The sequence below is a fragment of the Lontra canadensis genome, unplaced genomic scaffold (genome assembly GCF_010015895.1).
Source record: "Lontra canadensis isolate GAN:19392208 unplaced genomic scaffold, GSC_riverotter_1.0 scaffold201, whole genome shotgun sequence".
NCBI classification, from domain to species: Eukaryota; Metazoa; Chordata; class Mammalia; order Carnivora; family Mustelidae; genus Lontra; species Lontra canadensis.
Genome location: NW_022631195.1, coordinates 718,517 through 738,978, shown reverse-complemented (window position 1 = coordinate 738,978; position 20,462 = coordinate 718,517). Strand labels below are relative to the sequence as shown.

Here is a 20,462-nt window from a genome sequence, read left to right as displayed (position 1 = left end):
GTCGGGCTGCAGTCCCGTCCCGCCGAGCCTCTAGGCTGTGTCCATCCTGGGGAAAGCAGGAGGCTCCGACGCGGGCTCCGATGCTTTTGCGGCGTCCGGAACCCCAGGCTCGCGGCCCCAGTTTCCGGCCGGCCGAGGCGCTCAGCGGCCCGAGCGCACGGAAGCGGGCTCGGGGGGCCGGGCGGGGGCCGGACCGGAGATGGCGCCGCCCTCGGACCCGGACTCGGCCGCGGTGCTCCTGGCTGTGCACGCCGCGGTGAGGCCACTGGGCGCGGGGCCGGACACCCAGGCACAGCTGCGGAAGCTGCAGCTGACCGCGGACCCCGAGCGGCCCGGGCGTTTCCGGCTGGAGCTGCTGGGCGCGGGGCCTGGGGCGGTGAGTTGGGGCGGCGGGGCGGCGAGCCGGGGCCGGTCCCCTGAGCGGGGCCGGCCGTGTGCCCTTGAGCATTTGGCTTGCCCTTGTGGCCGGCTCCTCGTCTGTAGAACGGGGGCCAGGGCCGTGCTGCCCGTCTTTAGCGGCGTCCCGTGAAGGTTCCGAGGGCGGCGTGCGAAGGGGTGTAGGTCCGGGTCAGTGGCCTGCAGACGTGACCGCGTGTTCCTTTGGTCATCGCGCAGTGGGCGCTGGCGGAAGACCCTGAGCCTGGACTCTGCCCTTCCTCAGGTCAGTCTGGAGTGGCCCTTGGAGTCCGTTTCCTACACGGTCCGAGGCCCCAGCCAGCATGAGCTGCAGCCTCCACCGGGAGGGCCTGGGACCCTCAGCCTGCATTTCCTCAACCCCCAGGAGGCTCAGCGGTGGGCAGCGCTAGTCCGAGGCGCCACCATGGAGGGGCAGAATGGTTAGTGCTCTGGAGTGAAATTCATTTCGGCTGGGCAGGGACCGTGGGTGCTGGGAGAGAGCAGGAGTAGCCCCAGTCCCCCAGGCCTGGATGGGGGAAGTGGTGGGAAAGCGGGGCCCACTTTACCCACTGGTGGGTCCTGAGCGAGCTCCCCGGAGGGAGAAAGTGGAGAAAAGGCATCCAAGCGGAAAAGCTGGAGCCGGGAGTACCGGACACATGAGGGGCAGAGCAGGGAGGTTCTCCGGGTGTGGGTAAGACTGATGGCATTTGGAGCAGTGGGATGTGTACTCAGTGGGATTGTGACAGGCTCAGATTCGAGGTTAAGACCTGTGTTTCTGTAGGGGCGACGCAGATAGGGCTGGAGAGAAGAGTGATACCAGAGATGCTTAGCAGATGGAATTGGGTGGGTCTCACAGCCACTTAAGTTGAGGAGTTAATGGTTGAGACACAGAGCTGGAGGGAGAATTACTGTGGAGCTCCCAGACAGGGCCTGTGTGCAAGGGTGCGGAGGGGAGAGGAGCTTAGCTGGGTGGATCTGGGCTGGGGGTGGGGCTCTGAAGAGGTCAACCCTGGGTCACTAGGAGAGAGGAGCAAGAGAATCCAACAGGAAGGCAGTGGGAAGGAGAGGAAAGGGCCCATAAACGTATCAGAAGCGCTGCCCGAGGGCTAAGAAGAAACCGTACAGTATGACCTAGGAGAGGCCCAGACAGCACAGCACTTGAGGGAGGAAGGCTGTCCGTCCCTTGACCTGCTGGGGACTCAGCACCTGCTCTGTACTAAGTGCTTCAGGCCTTGGAGAGTTCGTGTGACTCAAACTTCAGATCCTGCTCTCTCGGAGCTTGCGTTTCTGGAGGGGAGGCGGGCATATAAAATACGTAAACGTACGCTTGCAGGGAGCACAGCATTGCGGAGAGAATTGTGGAACCATTGTGTTGTAGGCTTAGAACTAATGGAACCCGGTGTATCGGTCCAAACGTATTGATTAGGTGGAGAGGTTTATTTATTTTTTAATCATTATTTGAACATTTTATTAGAGTGCACAAGTGGTGGTTGAGAGGGAAGAGCAGACTCCTTGCTGAGCGGGGAGCCTTATGTGGGGGCTCAATCCAGGACCATGGGATCATGACCTGGGCAGAAGGCAGATGCTTAACTGAGCCCCCCAGGAGACCCTAATTTATTTAAGTAATCCCTGGACCCAACATGGGGGTTGAACTCACGACCCCAAGTCAGGAGTCACATGCCCCACCAACTGAGCCAGCCAGGTGCCCCTCAGTTAAAAAATACTTAGGTTGGGGGGTGTCTGGGTGGCTCAGCTGGTTAAGCGTTCAGTGTGGAGTCAGCTTGAGATGCTTTCTCCCTCTCCCTTTGTCCCTCTCCCCTCCTCCGAGAAATATACATATACATACCTATATATGTAAGTTGGGGAAAAAAATAAGTAAAATTGTGTCAGATGTTGGAGGAGATGGGAGTGCTGGAAGGGTGGGGTTTGCAGGGTTTTTTTTAAAGATTTTATTTATTTATTTGACAGATCATATAGTAGGCAGAGAAGCAGCAGAGAAAGAGACACACACACATACACGCGCGGCACGTGCCTCCCCGCTGAGCAGAGAGCCCAATGTGGGGCTCCATCCCAGGACCCTGGGATCATGACCTAAGCTGAAGGCAGAGGCTTTAACCCACTGAGCCTCCCAGGCACCCCATGGAGTTTGCAGTTTTAAATAAAGGGTGGCCGGGAGGGCTTCACTGAGGTGACACGAGTAAAACTGGAAGATCCTAGTGTGATCTTCATACCCATGTGGCCCGGAAGCAGCAGGTATGATAGCCTCCAGGCAAGAGTGTGTGTGTGACCTCTGGGGTTTCGAGGCTGGGCTGGGCCTCGGCCTGGGGGCACACACATGGGGCCCACGGCTCAACAGTGAGGGCCTGAAGCCATCCTCGGAGCTGCATCAGCAAGGGGTGGGCTGGGCCTCAGGTGGAAGGAAAGAGGGGAGACAGCAGCACGGCCAGCTCTGTAAGGGCGCCCTGAGTAGGCAGTGGGAGCCCCCAGGCTGTCCTGTGCTGATGGTCGAGCCAGTAGAGAGGGTGGATGTCCCTGAGGGCACCGAGAGGGGACAGTCGCAATTGCAGGGCTCCTGGTGAGCAGGAAGGGGCAGGCTCCTTCTGAGGATCTGCTTTGGTTCTGCTGGGAGGCCAAGGGAGCATCCCTGGTGGGCTGACAGGGCCTCTTTGGTGGGTGGGCCTAGGTGGGGCTGGACGGAACAGCCCGCATGCCAGAGCCCAAGGAAAAGCCGAGTGCAGCTTCAGCTGTGAGGAGTTGGCAGGGACCTTCTAGGGGTTAATGAGGACCAAGGTGGAGTCTGACTTAATGTATGGGCAAGAGCCCTGGCGTGGGCTGAGGTGAGCAAGGTGGTGGCAAATGTCTTAGAAACCTGAGGTCAGAGAGCAGAGGCCTGGGTAAGAACTCGGCTTGGGGGCTGGATCTCAGGAGACCCCAGCCCACCCCACATCTTCCCTCCTAGGCAGCCTGTCCCAAGCCCTGGGCCCAGAAATGTGCCCCGTTTCCCCGCCCAGTCCCCCTGAGGTGCCCACGCTCCAGGCCCTACAACCCAAGGTGGATGTTTGTTGGAGCCCGGGAGATGCTGTGGAGAAAGGTAAAGGCAGGTGGCGGAGGGGGCTGGAAGCAGCGGTCTGCTCAGCTGTGATGGCCTTTTCTCTCTGTGCAGAAGAGCTGGTGCGGCGCCTGGCCCGGGCCATCGAGGCTGGGGATGAGCAGGGGGCAGCCCAGGCTGTGGCCATCCTGGCCCAGCATCATGTGGCCCTCAGTGTCCAGCTCCAGGAGGCCTGCTTCCCTCCCGGCCCCGTCAGGTGAGGGCTGCTTCACTCTGCCCTCCCAGCCCTTCCAGGACCCCCACCCTTCCCCCTGACCTGTGTTCTGGCCCAGGCTACAGGTCACGGTTGAGGATGCTGCGTCCTCTGCCCATGTCTCGCTGCAAGTTCACCCCCACTGCACCATTGCGACCCTCCAGGAGCAGGTAAGCGTGGGGTCTGGAGAACCCTGCTGCGGGCAGCGGACCTTCAGTGACACTACCTGGCTTTGATGCTCTGGCCCCAGGTGTTCTCGGAGTTTGGCTTCCCACCCGCCGTGCAGCGCTGGGTCATCGGGCGGTGCCTGTGTGTGCCCGAGCGCAGCCTTGCCTCCTATGGGGTCCGGCGGGATGGGGATCCTGCTTTCCTCTACCTGCTTTCAGCCCCTCGAGAAGCCCCAGGTGAGTCCTTGACATGGATGGGGTGAGGAAGGCGAGGTGCAACCTGACACACCCCTGAGCCCCACCTCGTCTACTGCAGGACACAGCCCTCAGGGCCCCCAGAAGTTGGATGGGGAACTAAGTCGCCTGTTTCCTCCATCACTGGGGGTGCCCAGAGCTGCGCAGCCGGCCAGCTCCAGCCTCCCCAGCCCCCTTCAGGTGGGTAAGGGGCTGGACAGGGTGGGCCTGGGACTCTGGGCCCTGGAAGGAAGGAGGAACAGCAACTCTCCTCCCCCACCCCCTTCCCAGCCCAGCTGGTCCTGTCCTTCTTGCACGTTCATCAACGCCCCCAGCCGACCTGGCTGCGAGATGTGCAGCACCCAGAAGCCCTGCACTTGGGATCCCCTTTCTGCAGCCTCTGCCCAGCAGCCACCAAAGGTACCAGAGGCCGCGGAGGGCACGGGGGCAGGGCAGCAGAACAAGCAGAATGACCACGCTCTCCCTCAGCCCCAGGTCACAGAGAGAGAGGATGCCCCAGTCCCTGCAGGCCCGAGGCCCGCGGACCCCTCCTGAAACTCGCAGGGGACCTTTGCTGACTGCTCACTAAGGATAGCACCTGGGCTGGGGAGGGGCACAGTCTGGAGTCATTAAAGACACTTCTGAGCCAGCCAAGTGCCGCATCTCTGTGCCTTTCTGCAGACTGAGCAGCCGCGGGGGAGGAGGGGTGCAGCACAGCCCCACTGGGATAAAAGCTGCCGGGGTGGGGCCTGGCCCTCATCAGCTGGTCGAGGTGACCCAGCCAGGTCTTGGTGTCAACTGGCCAGTACTGGGGACTCCAAACTGCAGGGATCCTAGAAGCGTGGGCCTGAGCTCTTCCCAGAGCCCAAGGGCACCCAGAGCTCCCATAGTCCCACGCTCACCATGCCTCTTGTCCACCCAAAAACCTTGAAGCATGTGCTCTGCTCCCCGCTTCCCCGGCTCCCCCGCTTCCCAGACACCAGCTGCCACTCGTGGGCTGCTCCAGCCAGGTGCTCCTTACATCCTCCTGGGGGCAAGAAAGGCTCAGGTGCCAGGAGCCCCAAGGCAGGGCCCTGTGGTGCCCTGCGGCTTGCTGGGAGGTGCCATCCCTTAGCCTGTTCCAGCTGCCTGGCTGAGACCAGGAGCACGTTCGGGGTGGCCTCTGCCCGCTCTGCTCTCAGTGTGGCCAGAGTCTGTCTCCCCTCCCCAGCAGCTCCTCCCCGAGCCCAGCCCACCCCACCCGCCCACCAGTGAACTGCTGCCCTCGGGATAGAAGCCAAGCGGTTCACGTCCTGACCCACTGACGCACTGACGCAGGGCCGGTTACCCCACCAGACCCCCAGGCCTGGTGTGGCCGAGCCAGGCCCTCTTCACCTCGGCGAGTACTGCAGCTTTCCCTAACAGCGGTTCCCTGTCCCAGGCTCAGTACAACGGCAGCCCCTGGTCTCTCCGGCAATGCCGGCCACGCCCCACAGTGTACCCCGGGGAGCTTGAGAGCCAGGATCTCGGTCCCAGAATCCTGGGAAAACCCTGCTCCCATCACAGCAGCTCAAACCTGTGTGTTGAGAAACTTAATTTATTTCCATGATGGAGACTGAAGATTTTGGAGCCAGAACCTGGTCTCCTGGCCCCTCCCCTCTTTTACCCAAGAAATTGGGGCTTTTCAAGAGGGCCAGCTGAGGCCTGAACAGGTCCAGAGCGGCTCCTGGGCTGGAGAGCCTATCCAGACCAGACAGTGAGCAGACACAGGGCAGGGTCACTTGGGCGGCCGGTATGCCAGCTTCCGGCTCTTGAGGACTGACCACTTGTGTCGCTTCATGGCGTAGATCAAGGGAAACAGCAAGCCCATCATCATCAACATCTGGGGACGAGGCAGGCTCAGCCGGAGGAAGCAGAAAGGAACCCTACCCGGTTCCCAGCCCCTCTCCCACACCCAACCCTTTTACCTTGAGCCCCATGCGTTTGCGATGGTCGTGCTCTGGCTCAGATGCCCAGCGCAGGAAGGTACACACGTCCTTGGCCACCTGGGACATGGTGGCTGGGGTGCCTGGGCCAAGGACAAGTGGTAAGGGCTGCCCCTAGGGGTCCCTACCCAAACTGGGGTAGCCCTGGAGCCCCGCCGTCACAGAGCCGAGACGGGGTCCTCACCAAGGCTTCACAAGGAACCGAAATCCCCTCGCCCCCAGCACACAGGGGTCTGGGCTAGTTGCAACCGTGGAGGCTGCCCACAAGCTGGCACGCGCGCACACATGCACACAGTGCCTGAGCCAAGGAAGAATGCAGGGCCCACACGGGAAGCATCCCTGGCAGTGGGAAGAGGAGGACCCAGCATGCTGATTCCCAGGCGGGGGTGGCTTCTCACCGTCATCGAACTCCAGAACCTCGTCGTAGATGGGAGGAGCCATGCCAATGGCCTGGCCAGGAAAGTAGGGGTTGAAGTAGAGGCCCTCTCGCAGCGACACCCCTGTGGGTGGCTCACAGTAGCCCGTCAGCAGGGAGAAGACGTAGTCCTCACCACCGTGCCTGGAAGCAGATCCGTGCCTCCTGAGCCCTGGCACAAGATGGCCCTCTGTGCCCCTCCCCACATCCCTCTGCAGGAAGTCCATGTACCTAGCCCGCGTGATGTAGCTGAGGTCAGGGGGCAGTGCCCCGTTGTTGGCTGCTCGAGCAGCCTCCGGGTTGGGGTACGGTTTGGGGAAGTAGTCCGACAGCTTCCCGGGCCGCATGAACATCTCCCCATCCTCGTTGGGGCCATCCTGAACCTCCACCTGCCACGAAGAGCCCATCACAACCCTGCTGTCCACCACAGTGGGAACCCCAATCCCCAGGTCCTCCTCATCCCTGGGCCCCGCACCTCCTCAGCCAGCGCCTTCGCTTCTTCCTCCGTGTAGCAAACACCCACCAGGTGGCGGTAGGCCACGTAGTCCATGCTGTGGCAGGAGGAGCACACCTGCTTGTACACCTGGAAACCCCTCCGAATGCTGGAGAGAGGAGGAGCGTCACGGGCGCCAAGGATTCCACCCCGCCCAGCCCACCCCGACAGGGCCGCAGCCAGCCAGCAGCACACCTGGTGTGGTCCAGGGAAGAGAGGAGGCCACGGTGGGACCACGGATAGCTGGGGGGGTGCAGCTCCAGGTCACTGGCACTCACGGCGGAATGCAGGGCCACAGCTAGCCCTGCACCCCCTGCCGCCAGCATGCCCAACGCTGACAGCATCACTTTCCGGCCCCGGGACAGACCGGCCTTCGACGACAAGGACACTGCCTGCAAGAGCCCCGCTCAGCGCCTGCCAGAACACCACCCGGCCCTACCTGGGGCTCCTCCTCTCAGCGCCCACCTCTCTCACTCATCCACGCAGCACCCGCCACTCCTGCGGGGCACCGCGGCCCCCGCCCCCCGTCCCCGCCGCGCCGGCTCCTCGACCGCGATTCGGCCCTGAGGAGGAGGTGTAAGGCTGCTGTTGGGCTCCGGGCCTGGGGACGAGGTGGATTCGAGCAAGGGTGCCCGGGCAGGCCAAGGTCACAAGGCAGCTGTCCGAGGTCAGGCTGAGGTCACTTCAGGACGCAGGCCCAAGCTGGAAGGCCGGAGCAGAAGCGAGCCTGGGCGCGCCCCCCGGGAGAAGCCCCCAGCCCCGAGCCCGCAGCGAGCCCGCCCCGCCGCCCCCCACGCTCCGCACAGAGCGCCTCTGCTACTCGGGAGGACTGGGCGCCTGGTCCTGCTCCCGGGGTCCTCAGGTCGGCAGGCGGCGGGGATCCGGCCGGGGCAGAGGCGCCGGGAGGTCGAGGCCGCTCCCTCGCTGCCCGGCCCGCGCCCAGAGCCTCCCCGCCGTGACCTTCAAGGGCTGCGGGGCCACACGGCGGACGGGGTCGCGGCCAGAGCTCACCTGAGGCGTCCGCAGCGGGAGCTGGCCGGGCCGCGCGCCACACAGCAGACCCCGGGCCCGCGCGCCCGGCAACCGCGCGCCCCGCGGGCCCAGCACCGCCCCGCGAAGCGAAGCCGCCGCCGCCGCCATCTTGGCCCTCTCCGGCGCGACGGCTGTTCCCGTCAGGCCCCGCGGCGGTCCCGGAGCCCAGATGTCGCGAGAGCCTGAGGGGCGGGGCCAGGGCCTGGCCGTCGGGGCGGGGTTCCGCCGAGCCGCGCTCCTCGCGGAGACCGGAAGTGGGCGGGGCCCGAGCTGGGGGCAATCGCGGCTCCCGCGGCTTCCCGGTCCGGTCGCCTCCCGCCGGTCGCGCGCTTCCGCGCAGCGTTGTCTGCCGCCCGGGCAGGGTCCGGGCTCCGGGTGGGGGCGAGCAGGGCCGGCGGGCCGGGGGCTCCGCGCAGGGCCGGACACCTTTCGCCCTCATCCGCCCGACGAGGGTTTACGTTATCGCCGGGAGCCGTCGGGGCATCCCAGGCCCCTGGGCAGCCCGGCGTCGGCCGTCGGTGGGAGCGCAGGGCCGGGGCCTCGCGGCCCCGCACGTGCCAGGAGGACGCTCGCAGCGACGGGTCTGGAGACCCGCCCGAGGCCTGCCGCGTCCCGGCGGGCAGCGGTCCTGGAGGCGTCTCCCCTTCTCCTGGGCTGGAGCCGCCGCTGGCCCCGAGGGGCGGAGCCGCGTCCCCGCCGGAGCCACTGCCGACAGTGTCTGCGGCCCTGAACGCCCCCCGCGGAGCCCCCTGCGCTGGCTCGGGCCCGGGCGAGCTGTGCCCTGGGGCCATTCGCCGAGGGCGGCGGGCGGGCTGGTGGGTTCAGAGCCGCCAGCGGCCACGGGGCGCGGAGGTCGGGGAGCAGCAACCCCGCGGGGCCGCGTCGGAGCAGGAAAGGGTCCCGAGACGAACGCGCGCGACCCGAAGACGCCCCCGGGGCTTCTGTGTGGTGGACCAGCGGGCTCGGCGCTCGGTTAGGGGAAGCGCCCGGCAGGCGTGCGGCCCGCCCGGCCCAGGGCTCGCGGGCGGCCTCCGCGGGGCGCAGAGCTGCCGGGAGAGCAGGGAGCTTAGCGCTTGCTTGCACGTCCGCCGGCCGCGAGCCCACCCGAGGGCCGAGCGAAGGGGGACCCGGGACTCCGCAGGGCGGATGCTGCAGGCCAGGCGGAGCCGGTTGTCCCGTCCCGGCGCAGACAGCCCCGACCGGCCCCCGCCGGCCCCCGCCGGCTCCTTGGAGTCCAATTCCCAGCGTCGCCACATCCTAGGACTTAAAATGTCTAGTTCGGGCGCCCCCGGGCCCAGCCAGTGACGCGTGGGCCTTCGGCTGGGCTCCTGCTGCGGGGTCCTGGGACCGAGCCCCGCGCGGGGCTCTCTGCTCCGAGCGGAACCTGCTTCTGCGCCTGCCCCTGCCCTTCCCACTGCTTGTGCGCGCGCTCTGACAAATATTTTTTTAAAGATTTAGAAAATCTAGTTTTCTTTCTTTTTAAAGATTTTGTCAGAAAGAGCACAGCAGGGGGAAACAGGCTCCCTGCTGAGCAAGGAGCCCCCTGCAGGCTGGATCCCAAGACCCTGGGGATCATGACCTGAGCCACTCAGACGCCCCTAAAATGTCCAGTTTTCAGCAACAACAACAAAATTATAGAACACCGTAAGAGAGCAAGACAGAGTTTTTCACTCAAGCAGAAACCTGTGTCTGGCAATGCACAAGCCGTTGAAGGTACCGCAGCCACGAGATCCTGCCACGTCCAGCACTGATGACCGGCAGAAGCAGAGGGCATCTGCAGGCCCGAGACCCGTTAGATCCCTTTAAAAGGGAGGGTTTTGCAGCAAACGTCAGACTCTTCGAACCGGACCCCCCTAGACAGACAGACCCCCTCAGTCCGACAACGGTGCCCTGAGCTGCCCACACCGGAACCTCGGGCGGGGAGGGGCGACCAGGAAAACGATTCGCAAAAGCTCAGGAAACCTGGGACAGGCAGGTGAGTTGCTAGAAGCACCCCAAGGCCAAGTAGGGCGTCCATAGTGGGCCTGCTTGTGCAGAGGCTGCTGGGCATTCGGAGGTAGGTGAAGGGTGGCCTGGCTGGTGGGGGGGCCGCTACCCTCACCTTCCTGTGCTCACCTCACACCCTAAGCCATAGGCGACCCTCCAGGCCCCTTCAGGAGCTGTCACGTCTGCCCCCTGGAGCTTCCTTGGGACCTCCAGAGGCTCTCCCTCTGCTTTTTTCCCTCTCATTCAACAAATGCAGATGAGTATTCTCTCGGGTGTCTGGCTCTGAGCTGGAGAAGCGGCAGGGAGTAGGACAGCTTCCGCGCCCCCCACGGTGCTTCGGTTCTGGGTCGTGGGAACAAGCAAGGAAGGATCGCGCACGATTAAGCCCGACTCCGGGCGCGACAGCTGGCGGCTGAGTCCCCACCCTCTTGTGAACTGGGTTCGGTGACAGCCCCTCGTGTGTTGGTTGGAACTAGAAGCAAGCGTCAGAGAGTAACAGGGCTATGTGAGGCAGAAGTTTGCTCCCCCTTCCACGACACGGAGCTCCGTAAACGGGTTGCACTGCCTCTGGGTGGCTGGGGAGTACCCGCTCCTCTCCCTGCATTCCCAACACAGGCTGTGCCTCCTGCCGTGACACACCCCACGCTCCAGCCATCACTTCCACATTCCCGAGGGCAGGAGAACGGATCGGGCTCAGAGGGCGGTGTCTCTGGGTGAAGTCTGCCTGGTACTCACCCTGGAAGCTTCCGTTCTTACCCTTCTGGCCACAGCATAGTCACAAGGCCACACCTCCAGGCACAAGAATCCATATTGGGGTCTATGACTACAGAGGACAGATACTGGACACAAGTCGCAGACCCTGCCACACCATCAAAATAAAGCATTTATGACCCGAGATTCTGTCCTTGTATGTCTGACCTACATTTTCACAGCCTGACAGTTCCTTGTTTTTCTCTTTGAAGCAGATTCCATGCGCGGCATGGAGCCCAACGCAGGGCTCGAACTCACAACCCTGAGATCAAGACCTGAGCGGAGATTGAGTCGGACAGTTAACCGACTGAGCCACCCAGGTGCCCCTGACATTTCCTTGTTTTAAAAAATGTACTAGAGGGGCGCCTGGGTGGCTCAGTTTGGTAAGTATCTGCCTTCAGCTCAGGTTGTGATCTCAGGGTTCTGGGACTGAGTCCCGCGTCCTGGTCTCTGCTCCATGGGGAACCTGCTTCTCCCTCTCCTCCCTGCTGGTGCTCTCTGTTGCTAGCTCTGTCAAATAAAATCTTTAAAAAAAAAAGTATCATACAAATGACATTACTGAAAATCAGAACAGAAATTCTGCTTCCCTGGGGCGCCTGGGTGGCTCAGTGGGTTAAGCCTCTGCCTTCTACTCAGGTTATGGTCTCAGGGTCCTGGAGTTGAGCCCTCCATCGGGCTCTCTGCTTGGCAGGGAGCCTTTTTCCTCCTCTCTCTCTGCCTGCCTCTCTGCCTACTTGTGATCTCTGTCAAATAAACGAAATCTTAAAAAAAAAACTCTGCTTCCCTGACAAATCAACTTTGTTGCTCCCATGGTTTCAGATCTTTTGTGTGGACAGGAAGAATTCTGTCAGAGGTAAGTTCAGAGCACACCTGAGATGATCTTTTTGCTTTTGGCTCCACTTGTATGTTCCAAGATTTAATGTATTTTCAAGATTTGTACTTTAAGTGACTAAGTGCAATAAAAAAAATGGCCGATTGAGGCCAAAGCTTGGCTGAAAGGCCCAGAAGGAATTTTGTATTGGGTGCAGGCCCACAGGGACAGACAGAGACGGCGGAGACTAAGACAGAGCGGAGATGTCTGTGCGACTCAGAAGACAGAGAGGCCATGGAGTAGCGGTGCCTAACCTGCCAGAGGGCACTCAACAGAAGCCAGCCGGGGAGGCGGCCTGGGGGTGCGGGCGTGACCGCTCTCTCAAGCCTCAGGAGCAGAAAAACAATAAAGGAACTACAGGCCCCCGCGGGATCATGGGAACAGTTGGCCAGCGACAGGCTGCTCGTGCCCGTGGGGTCTCCAGCACCCTGACGGCACCACCACCCCCCATCATGCCAGACACAGAGGCGCCCATCAGCAGACAACCAGCACGCCCTGGGGGCTAGACCTTCCCCCACAGGCCTTCCCAGGCCCCACCGTTCTGGGTGTGGCACTGAAGGACACTGGTCCCCAGACCACTCTGCAGGTAGGGCCACTCTGCCTTCCGCCCACCCCATCAGGTGACGGCAGAGGCCCTCCTGGGAGCGGATGTGGCCCTGGCATTGCTAAAGAATCCGTTTTGCTTTTTTCTTCCTTCCAGGACAGACACCAACCTCCCAACTCCTTTCCGGGGTCCCGTGGCCTGCCTGCTCCTCTGTGGCCCTGGATCTTAGGGGCGTCTGGCCTGGACTGGCTCAGCTCCAAGGAAGCAGGTGCCCCTTCCAGACCCACAGAGGTTCTGGCCCCGGGAGGTGCCCCGCCCACACCATAAGCCTCTGCAGGGCTCCAGCTCCCGCCCCTTTGCCTCTTCCATGCCAGCGCTGCAGACGGAGCAGTGTGGTCTCTGGGCACCCAGAGCCCATCAGGCCCCAAGCCCTGCTCCCATCGTTTCCTCCTACCCAGCACCCTGCCTCCTACCGTGACGTTCATGGGGCGGGGGCCTGGGCAGGGTCAGCATGGGCCATTTCCAGGTCCCGAGCCCAGCATCCACCAGAGGCTCTCCTCTGAGGCTCATGTGGCTCGGGCCCTCACTTCTGCCAGCAGCAGGGGGGCCGGGCGGTGCCCTTCGAGAAGGAAGTATCTGGGAAGGCCAAGCCTTCACGCAGAGCTTCTCGCCCAGGGGCTTGGGGGGCCCCACACGGACAGCAGACACTTGGCCAGCGGCACCAAAGGGCAGCTGAAACAAAACTGTTTATTTCCCAAGAAGACAACGTGGGGGTGCATCACCCAAGTCCTGACGCTGCAGAGCTGTGAGCCGCACGTCACTTCCAGAAAAGCACGTTCCAGAAGAGCAGCCAGCAGGGGTAGAGGCCCAGAGCCAAGAGCGGGAAGAGCAGGGCACCATAGGTGTGGTGCTCCAGCACACCCTGGGCCAGCGCCGCCAGGAAGAGCTGCCAGCCCTCGGCCAGGGACAGCGGGGCCTCCTGCAGCTCCCGCCACAGGAACAAGCTGCCCAGGAGCGTGGCTGCTGGGCTCGTCAGCACCAGCAGGGCAGCGTAGAGGGGCCTGGGGGGAGAAGCGGGATCAGGTCGGGCTCAGGGCAGGGCAGGGGAGTGAGGGGCATCCCGTTGAGGGCACGGGGGTGGGAAGCAGCGCAGGCCCTGGGCTTGGGGAGGGGCAGCGCGCGCTGAACTCCGCAACGTGGGGCAGGCTGGCACGTACCGGGGCCCGCAGGGCGTGGTGAGCGCGGCAGCAGGCACCATGGTGGCAGCCAGCAGGAAGCCCAGCGAGAAGTTGGTGAGGGTGATGCAGGCTAACTGGAGTGCCAGGTAGATGAGGGCCACCAGCTTCAGTGCCATCCAGCCTCTGTCTGGGGCCTGTGCACTCACCACCCTGCAGGAAAAGGGGCTCAGATGCCTGGCCTGTGTGGCCAGGGTGCCCCCCTGCCCCAGCCCAGCTCCTCACCGCTGGGTGCTGTGTGGAAGGGCTAGGCCTGCCGCGTAGATGGCCAGCAGAGTCAGCACCACGGCCTCGGCCTCGGCTACGGGGAAGTGCTGGGTAGCCACGTGTTGGCCCAGCACCGGCAGGATGTAGAGGGCCAGACCTATGGCCTGTGAGATCAGCAAGGGCCCCACAAGCGAGGCCAGCCCGACGCTCTGCACGGTACATAGACAATGGGAGATAGGCCCTGGGGCCAAGGGAGCCCCAAGGATCCTCACCACCACCCCACCAATCGAGACTGAGCTACCGCAGGGACGACCACCTGGAATCCCGTCCCAACAGCAAGAGTTGGGGGACCATCACCTGTGCTGGCAGGACGGGAGGGCTAGGTCCAGAGGCCCCCCCAGGCTCCTCGGGGCCCACTCCGGCCTCATGCAATTGCATCCACAGCTCCAGAGCGTGGTCTAGTCAAGGACCCTGACGACTAGTGTGACGGAACCTACCCGGCAGCAGACCCAGGGCTCACTCCCACTCCCCCAAGGACGGAGGGCTCTCCCCAGCCTAGAGTGGAGAGGACCTGGGCTGGCCACACGCAGACAGGGGGTTCAGAGGATATTTTGAGACCAAGGACCAAGAGCAGAAAGCCGGCAGCGGGCATGTAGAGGCCGATGGACACGAAGCGGGACAGTGCCGGGAGCAGGTAGAAGAAGAAGGACTGGTGCAGGCGCTCCAGGAGATGGTTGAGCTTGCGGAACACGCCCTCCAGGGCCCTGCCAGGGTGGGGCAGCGTCATGGCCACCCAGGCCCCCCAGACCACCCCCCTCCCCCACCCCAAGCATGGAAGCGGGGGCCAAAAGCCACTTACTTGCCCACTGCCACCAAGTCATACTTATATTGTCGGAAGCTGTTAATGCCACGGATGGTCAGGGCCTCCACACGGTAGCGCAGGAAGAGGCCATGAGGGCCATGGGGGCGGCCGGAGGCCTGCTGTAGAACCATGAGCAGCAAGGTCTGCAGACCCTGCAGCGGCCCATCGACGGATGTCCAGTCCTGGGGCTGCAGCTTAAAAGGTTTGGGGGCAGGGTGAGAAGCCCCCCAGAGAGAAGCCTCCCAGAGAAAAGCCCGTGGGAAGCCCAGGCTTCCCTGGAAGGCAGCCCCCCTAACCTTGCCCTGCAGCGTACACAGCAGCCCCCCTAACCTTGCCCTGCAGCGTACACAGCAGCCCCCCCTTACCTTGCCCTGCAGCGTACACAGCAGCCCCCCTTACCTTGCCCTGCAGCGTACACAGCAGCCCCCCTTTCTGACAGAAAGTCTGGAAGAGGTTGAGTAGATCGAGGTTGGGCAGCTGCCCATTGAGCCCCTCCACAGCTACATCGAGGCTAGTGACCACGTCACTGCTCAGCTCCAGAGCCACGGCTGCCTGGATGGCCCCTGCCCGGCCCTGCAGAGGGGATGACTGCATGCCTGTGGGAGCAGGGGAAGGAGCTGCCTATGGGGGGCCGATGAGGACAGCGGTTCACAGAGAGGGACCGGGGGAGACGACCCACCGGTGACGTTGACGTCGTGGTAGGCCTCCAGCCAAGCCTCCGTGCCCAGAAGGTCTTGTTCTGTCACCAGGAAAATGATGTCTTTGGCCCAGTAAATCTGCCCTGGACACCAGAAGCTAGGTCAGCAGGGCCTGGAGCAGGGGCCAAACCATCCCTTGCCTGCAGCAGCCCCCAAGCCTCACCCCGAAAGTGAGCAGCAAGGGCCAGCAGCAGTCCCACAGCCTGGCTGTTGGTAGAGTCGGGGCCACAGGGGACAGTGAGCACCAGGGACTCGGTGCTGGCAGCGCGCGGGGCCCGCAGGATGCCATACACGTTGGTACCAGACACCATCTGCACACGGTATGGGGAAGACTTAACACCACCCTACCCCGGAGGACTGCCCTCCCTCGTCGCCCTAGTCTGCCCACCAGGGATTTCCCGGGCCCGGGACATGCCACCACCGGGCTTCCCGGCCCCAAGCCACCCTCCCCAGGTGCGTTTTGGTCCCAGGCACTCCTCTCCCCCACAATACGTAGCGCTCGTGGGTCTCGTCAGGAAAGGGCAGCCTCCGCGAGAAGCTCTGCGTGTACACTTCCAGCCCCACTGACCGCATCGTCCGCTCCAGCCACGCCACTGGCAGAGCCCTAGGGACACAAGGAGAGCCGCTAGGCAGAGCTCCCTGCCTCTGGCCACCACTATCTCCCCACGCCCGCAGCTGTCCGGCTCACCCCGACTTCCTGCGGTACGCAGCGAAGTCTCGGGCCAAGCCCCGGGCACGGTCCCCGCCCGCGAACTGCTCCTCCACCATGGTGGAGCCCATGGCGTTCTCCGACATGTAAGTGCGCTGGGTCAGCGGCGGGAAAGCCAGCGCCAGGAACCAGGCGATGCCCGCTACGTAGCTCAGCACGCTGCGGGGAGAGGGAGCGATGGCGCCCCGGAGCATTAGCGGGTCCGCGCGCTCCGGCCCGGGACCTCCCCGCGCTGCACCGGGGACGGCGGGGGCGTGTCGGAGGGACCCGGCCCGGGGGTCCAGGCTCTCGGGATGTCGGACGGGGGAGCTGAACCGCGGGCGCAAGCAGCCCGCGGGGGAACGGGGGCGCCGGCAGCCCGAGCCCCGGGTCCTCCGGGTTCCCGCCCCGGCCCCGCGCTCACCAGAGCGGCGCGTTGAGACGCAGCACGAGGCGGGCGAGGGCGCGGCGGCGCACCGGGTCCGACAGGAGGCCCATGGCGGGGAAGGGCGGCTCGTGGGCCGCGCTCGGCCGGCAGGTCCAGCCGCGGGCCCGGGGCCGCGCTCCGGTCCTGCCGCCGCTCCGCGCCCGCTCGCACTTCCGGTCCCGACGGCCCTCGCGCCGCCGCGCATGCTCCGAGCAGAGGCGGCGCGCTCCCCGGCAGGACGCGCCTTCAGGACAAGCACGGCGCCCGGGCTGGCGGGGCAGAGCCAGAGAGCTCCGACCTGCAGAATCAGAGACGGAAGAACAGGGCAGGCTGCGGGGGTCTGGAGAGCTCGGCCGCCCCAGCATTCCGAACGAGCCGCCACTGGCAGCGACAGGTCGAGCGCCCCGGGGGGCGGGGAGGACGGAAGGAGGAACGTTCGCTTGGACTGAGAGACCGGGGCAGTGGCAGACCCATTCCTACGGATGTTGGTCAGAAACGGCAGCGAGTGCACAAGGGAAATCCCCGTGTGAACGCAGCGTCGAGGTCATCAGGGTCAGATGACCCCAGGCATTAAAGTGCAGATGGTACTCTTGGCCAAAACGGGTTTCAAAGGAGCTGGGGTATGTGGAGTAAAAAGCGGGGAGCACTCCTGTTCAGATCGGGAGGTGTGCGGGGAGGGCTGCAGGGGCTGGTGCTCAGGGCACAGGTGTGTAGAGAAGACCCGCCTCCTTCCCCCAGGTGAGAACCTGTATCTGTTGTACTTTTGTTGGAGTCTGAGGCTCTATAGGCCCAAAGGGCTCCTAGGGTGGAAGGGGCCATTCGGTCCAAGCTATAGTCGGGAAGATGTGAGACATGGCCCCCACATCGCCATGGTGGGCCCCAGATGTGCTGGCGGGAAAACAGACTTTGGCTTGGCTCATTATGTCAGGCCACACCTCACTGCTCAGCGGCCTTAAACCCTTCCTGGAACAACTGCTCTGTCCATCCTGGGACACGCCTGCCCCAACTTCTTCTTTGGGCTATGACTCTTGAGACTGCAAGCGGTATGTCCTTCATGTGTGGGGGACAGGGACGGTCCCTAGTCACCCCTGAGTGCAAGCACCAGGCCAGGCTCTGAGGGTGTGGAAGCACCGTGGGAGATCAAAGTTCAGCACACTGTGTGTGGGTTTTATTCTGGGAACGGAGCGGGGGGTGCAGATGTTCAGTCCCCTAACAAAACAGAGGCCTCACGTACATGCTGTCGAACCACACGGTCCAGCAGTGTGTGCACGTCCCGGGCAGCCCGGGCAGCGGCCTCCAGCACCGGCTCTAAGTGGTCCTCGTGGAGCCTGGCATCCATTTCAAGCAGCGCAATCTGGCCTGAGGCCGGCAGCAAGGCCAGGGCCAGCTGGGGACCGCCAGCGGCCTCTTCCACGTGGCTGAGGTCCGCCAGAGCTGTGCTGTCCACAAAGCCAGCGGAGCAGGCGCACACAAAGTCCCGCATGGGTACTCCAGCGTCCAGCACTGCCAGCGTGGCTGCGTTCACACAAGCTGCGTAGGTCCCGCCATCTGCCTGCAGTACCTGCAGTAGCCCCGGTAGCATCCGTCCATTAGGCTCCTGACCCCTGGCTCCCAAACCCTCCTCGCCCCCGTCCCTCTCCCTCCCTGGGCTGATGGCTGCTGCTTGCTCACCTGCACGTAAATATCAATCTGGGAGCGTGGGTGCAGCTGTGTAAGGATGGCCGCCTCGAAGGTCTGACGCAGCTGCAGGCCCATCTCACAAGACTTACGGTCCCCATGTGGTCGACGCTTGCGTTCACCTGTGCTGAAGGTCGCAGAACTATACTGACAGTTCACCAGGGCCCTGTCTGGCAGGGCTCGTGCTCGAGAGCCTCGGATCTGGGGGAGGAAGGACACATAAGCCGGGCTCACTGCTCCCCAGCTCCCACTACACCTTCCTCTGGCTCAGACCCAGGCCTCAGCTTCCCTCTCACCCTCCTACTTTACCTGCAAAGCAGCCTGCGGGAGGGCTGCGTGGCCAGTCTCTAAGCCACCACCACGCCTGGACAGGATTTCTCTTAACAAGGCCTCCCCCTTTCTTCCCTGCCTCATGCCCTCCCAACCGTTCTCCACTGGTAGCGAGAGCTGGTAGGTTCGCAAATACCCAGTGTGACGCCCTCAGCTCGGCTGCCTCCCAAGCTGCCCCACCACGTGCGACATAAAATCCTCAACAGTGTCCCTGATCAACAATGTGGCGAGTTGCTGCTTCCCTAGAGACGACTGGATCCCACTTGGAGTCCTTCCGCACCTCCCCACCGGCAGCCCTATGCCCTGCAAACCCGCCTCGCTCGTCGCCACCCCCGCGCTCCTCCCTTCTCCGGCAATGGAGACGGGGCAGTAGAGCCGGGAGATTCATTCACAGCCCCGACCTCACGGAGTTTACGGCCCAAGGAGGCGTCCAGCGAGAGGCTCCGGAACGGACGCCCGCGGTGACTGGGTAGGGAGAGGCAGGGAAGCGTGGGGTGGTAGCGGAGGGGCTCGACACGCAAGTCCGGTACATCCCGGAGGATGACGCCAGCGTGGTCAGTCCGGAGGAGAAGGGGAGGGGGCGCGCCCGGTGCTTTCGGAACAGCGAGGGTCGGTGCTCCGGAGGGAACGCGCCGCCTCACACTGCAGGGGCCCCGGCTTTGACTCCGAGTGCGCCGGGGCGGCCCCGAGGATGGGCTGGGCGAACGGAGGCGCGCGCCGGCCGGGCCCCCCGAGGCTCAGCCCGGCCCGGAGGCCCCGCGCACCGCCCGGCTCGCTCGCCCCACTCGCCTCGTGCGGCCCGTAGACCACCGCAAGCGCCTTGGTGTTGCCTTGCTCGATGTAGGCCGAGCCGTCGGCCTGCGCGAACACGCCCATCCGCGCCTGGATCTTGCGCAGCTCGCCAGCGCGTCGTCCGTCGACGCGGTAACCCTGGTCCGACAGGAGCTCTAGGCCCGCCATGGCGCCCGGCCGCGGGCCGCGGGCCGCGCTTCCGTCTCCCGCAGAACTACAGTTCCCGGCGGCTCTGACCCGCACTTCCGCCCTCCCGGGGCCCGCGGTTTCCGGCGGTCCGGCCCCCACTTTCGGCCTGGAGAACTACGGTTCCCCCAGGGGGCCCGGCGGCCCTACTCCCCCCACTTCCGGTCCTGGGAAACTACGCTCCCCCGCCGCGCCACTTCCCTCAGTTCCGGCCCCGGGAATCTTCGGCGGTGCTGAGCCAGGGGAGAAAGACTGTGCCTGCTGCCGTTTTGGGGAGCTGTCTCACGGCGGCCAGAGGTGGAGACTGGCTCGGGGAAGAACTGCCCGCGTCGCGCCCCTTCGGGTTCGCCGTGGGGACGGTTCTCGTACTCCCCGGGCTCCCTGGCTTCTACCGCACGCGCCTGCGCCCCGCTGGCCCCGCCCCCCACCGAGCCCCTGCGCCTGCGCCGGTCGTTCCCGCCCCGCCCCGCCCCTCCCCCCGCACCTGCCCCGGCACCTGCGACCCGCGGGCTCTGGCGGCCGGCTCCTCTCTGCGACTCCGCCTGCCTGGAGGCTCCTTGTGGGTCCGGTGGGCGGACGCAGCTCGAAGGAAGCCGCGTCCTGTCTCTGATGGTTTCTCGTTCTTTTGCAGCCATAAATGCATTCATTCTCCCAAGCTGAGGCATGCATTGTGTTTTGTCCTTACAGTTTAGTGTTTACGTTTGTCCCTTAAAATTACTGACGATGGGGCTCCTGGAGGGCTCAGTGGGTTAAGCCTCTGCCTTCCGCTGGGGTCATGATCTCGGGGTCCTGGGATGGAGCCCGGCGTGGGGCTCTCTGCTCAGCCCCCTCTCTCTCTGCCTGCCTCTCTGCCTACGTGTGATCTCTGTCTGTCAAATAAATAAACAAAAACTCTTTTTTAAAAAAACATAGAAAAATTCCTCTGGAAACTTCCTTTATCTCTAAACCCCCAAGATACGTGGTGGCCATCATTGCCCCAAGCATACACGCACCGAGATACATCCGAAAGGTCTCAGGACTGAGTTTTCATGGAACAGTAGTGCATGACCTTCTAACAAGAGCTGCCCCCTCAGGGTCCTGGAAACCTTGTTCCCAAAATACCTGGGAGGCCTGCACTCTCCCTAACCCCTCCCAACTTGGAAGTATATAATGGGCCCCTCCCCGGGACCCCAGTGCTGCTCTACCTGCCCCCAGTCCTGTCCCAGT

The 20,462-nt window shown here is 63.8% G+C and overlaps 4 protein-coding genes across 8 annotated transcripts; 1 reads left to right on the top strand and 3 right to left on the bottom strand.

The window, feature by feature from the left end:
• Positions 1-43: 43 nt before the first annotated feature.
• SHARPIN (SHANK associated RH domain interactor) lies at positions 44-4,748 on the top strand. Of its 3 annotated transcripts, none has more exons than XM_032848392.1 (9): positions 44-376; positions 662-836; positions 3,356-3,487; positions 3,560-3,701; positions 3,778-3,868; positions 3,949-4,102; positions 4,182-4,300; positions 4,396-4,519; positions 4,589-4,748. In XM_032848392.1, exons 1-9 carry the CDS (start codon positions 200-202, stop codon positions 4,675-4,677), a joined length of 1,203 nt encoding a protein of 400 aa, XP_032704283.1. In that variant the 5' UTR covers positions 44-199; the 3' UTR covers positions 4,678-4,748. The 3 variants fall into 3 exon arrangements, with proteins under 3 accessions (XP_032704283.1, XP_032704282.1, XP_032704281.1); XM_032848390.1 differs by having other exon boundaries at positions 61-376; positions 4,391-4,519; XM_032848391.1 differs by lacking the exon at positions 3,356-3,487 and having other exon boundaries at positions 57-376.
• Positions 4,749-5,657: 909 nt separating this feature from the next.
• Positions 5,658-8,126, bottom strand: LOC116861624 (cytochrome c1, heme protein, mitochondrial). Its single transcript, XM_032848346.1, has 7 exons — positions 7,983-8,126; positions 7,167-7,363; positions 6,954-7,080; positions 6,710-6,867; positions 6,462-6,622; positions 6,046-6,146; positions 5,658-5,960 (listed from the first exon to the last, which is right to left on the bottom strand). The coding sequence occupies exons 1-7, from the start codon at positions 8,109-8,111 to the stop codon at positions 5,856-5,858; spliced, it is 978 nt and encodes a 325-aa protein (XP_032704237.1). The 5' UTR covers positions 8,112-8,126; the 3' UTR covers positions 5,658-5,855.
• A 4,807-nt stretch (positions 8,127-12,933) lies between these two features.
• GPAA1 (glycosylphosphatidylinositol anchor attachment 1) lies at positions 12,934-16,405 on the bottom strand. 2 transcript variants are annotated; one of them, XM_032848313.1, is made up of 12 exons: positions 16,269-16,405; positions 15,845-16,024; positions 15,649-15,760; positions 15,320-15,467; positions 15,138-15,239; positions 14,858-15,054; positions 14,456-14,577; positions 14,207-14,360; positions 13,954-14,049; positions 13,615-13,805; positions 13,372-13,542; positions 12,934-13,215 (listed from the first exon to the last, which is right to left on the bottom strand). In XM_032848313.1, the coding sequence occupies exons 1-12, from the start codon at positions 16,340-16,342 to the stop codon at positions 12,972-12,974; spliced, it is 1,791 nt and encodes a 596-aa protein (XP_032704204.1). In that variant the 5' UTR covers positions 16,343-16,405; the 3' UTR covers positions 12,934-12,971. The 2 variants fall into 2 exon arrangements, with proteins under 2 accessions (XP_032704204.1, XP_032704203.1); XM_032848312.1 differs by having other exon boundaries at positions 14,456-14,652; positions 16,269-16,404.
• Positions 16,406-17,417: 1,012 nt separating this feature from the next.
• On the bottom strand, positions 17,418-19,253 carry EXOSC4 (exosome component 4). 2 transcript variants are annotated; one of them, XM_032848355.1, is made up of 3 exons: positions 19,068-19,253; positions 17,943-18,149; positions 17,418-17,832 (listed from the first exon to the last, which is right to left on the bottom strand). In XM_032848355.1, the coding sequence occupies exons 1-3, from the start codon at positions 19,236-19,238 to the stop codon at positions 17,473-17,475; spliced, it is 738 nt and encodes a 245-aa protein (XP_032704246.1). In that variant the 5' UTR covers positions 19,239-19,253; the 3' UTR covers positions 17,418-17,472. The 2 variants fall into 2 exon arrangements, with proteins under 2 accessions (XP_032704246.1, XP_032704247.1); XM_032848356.1 differs by lacking the exon at positions 19,068-19,253 and adding an exon at positions 18,258-18,679.
• Between the last annotated feature and the right edge of the window lie 1,209 nt (positions 19,254-20,462).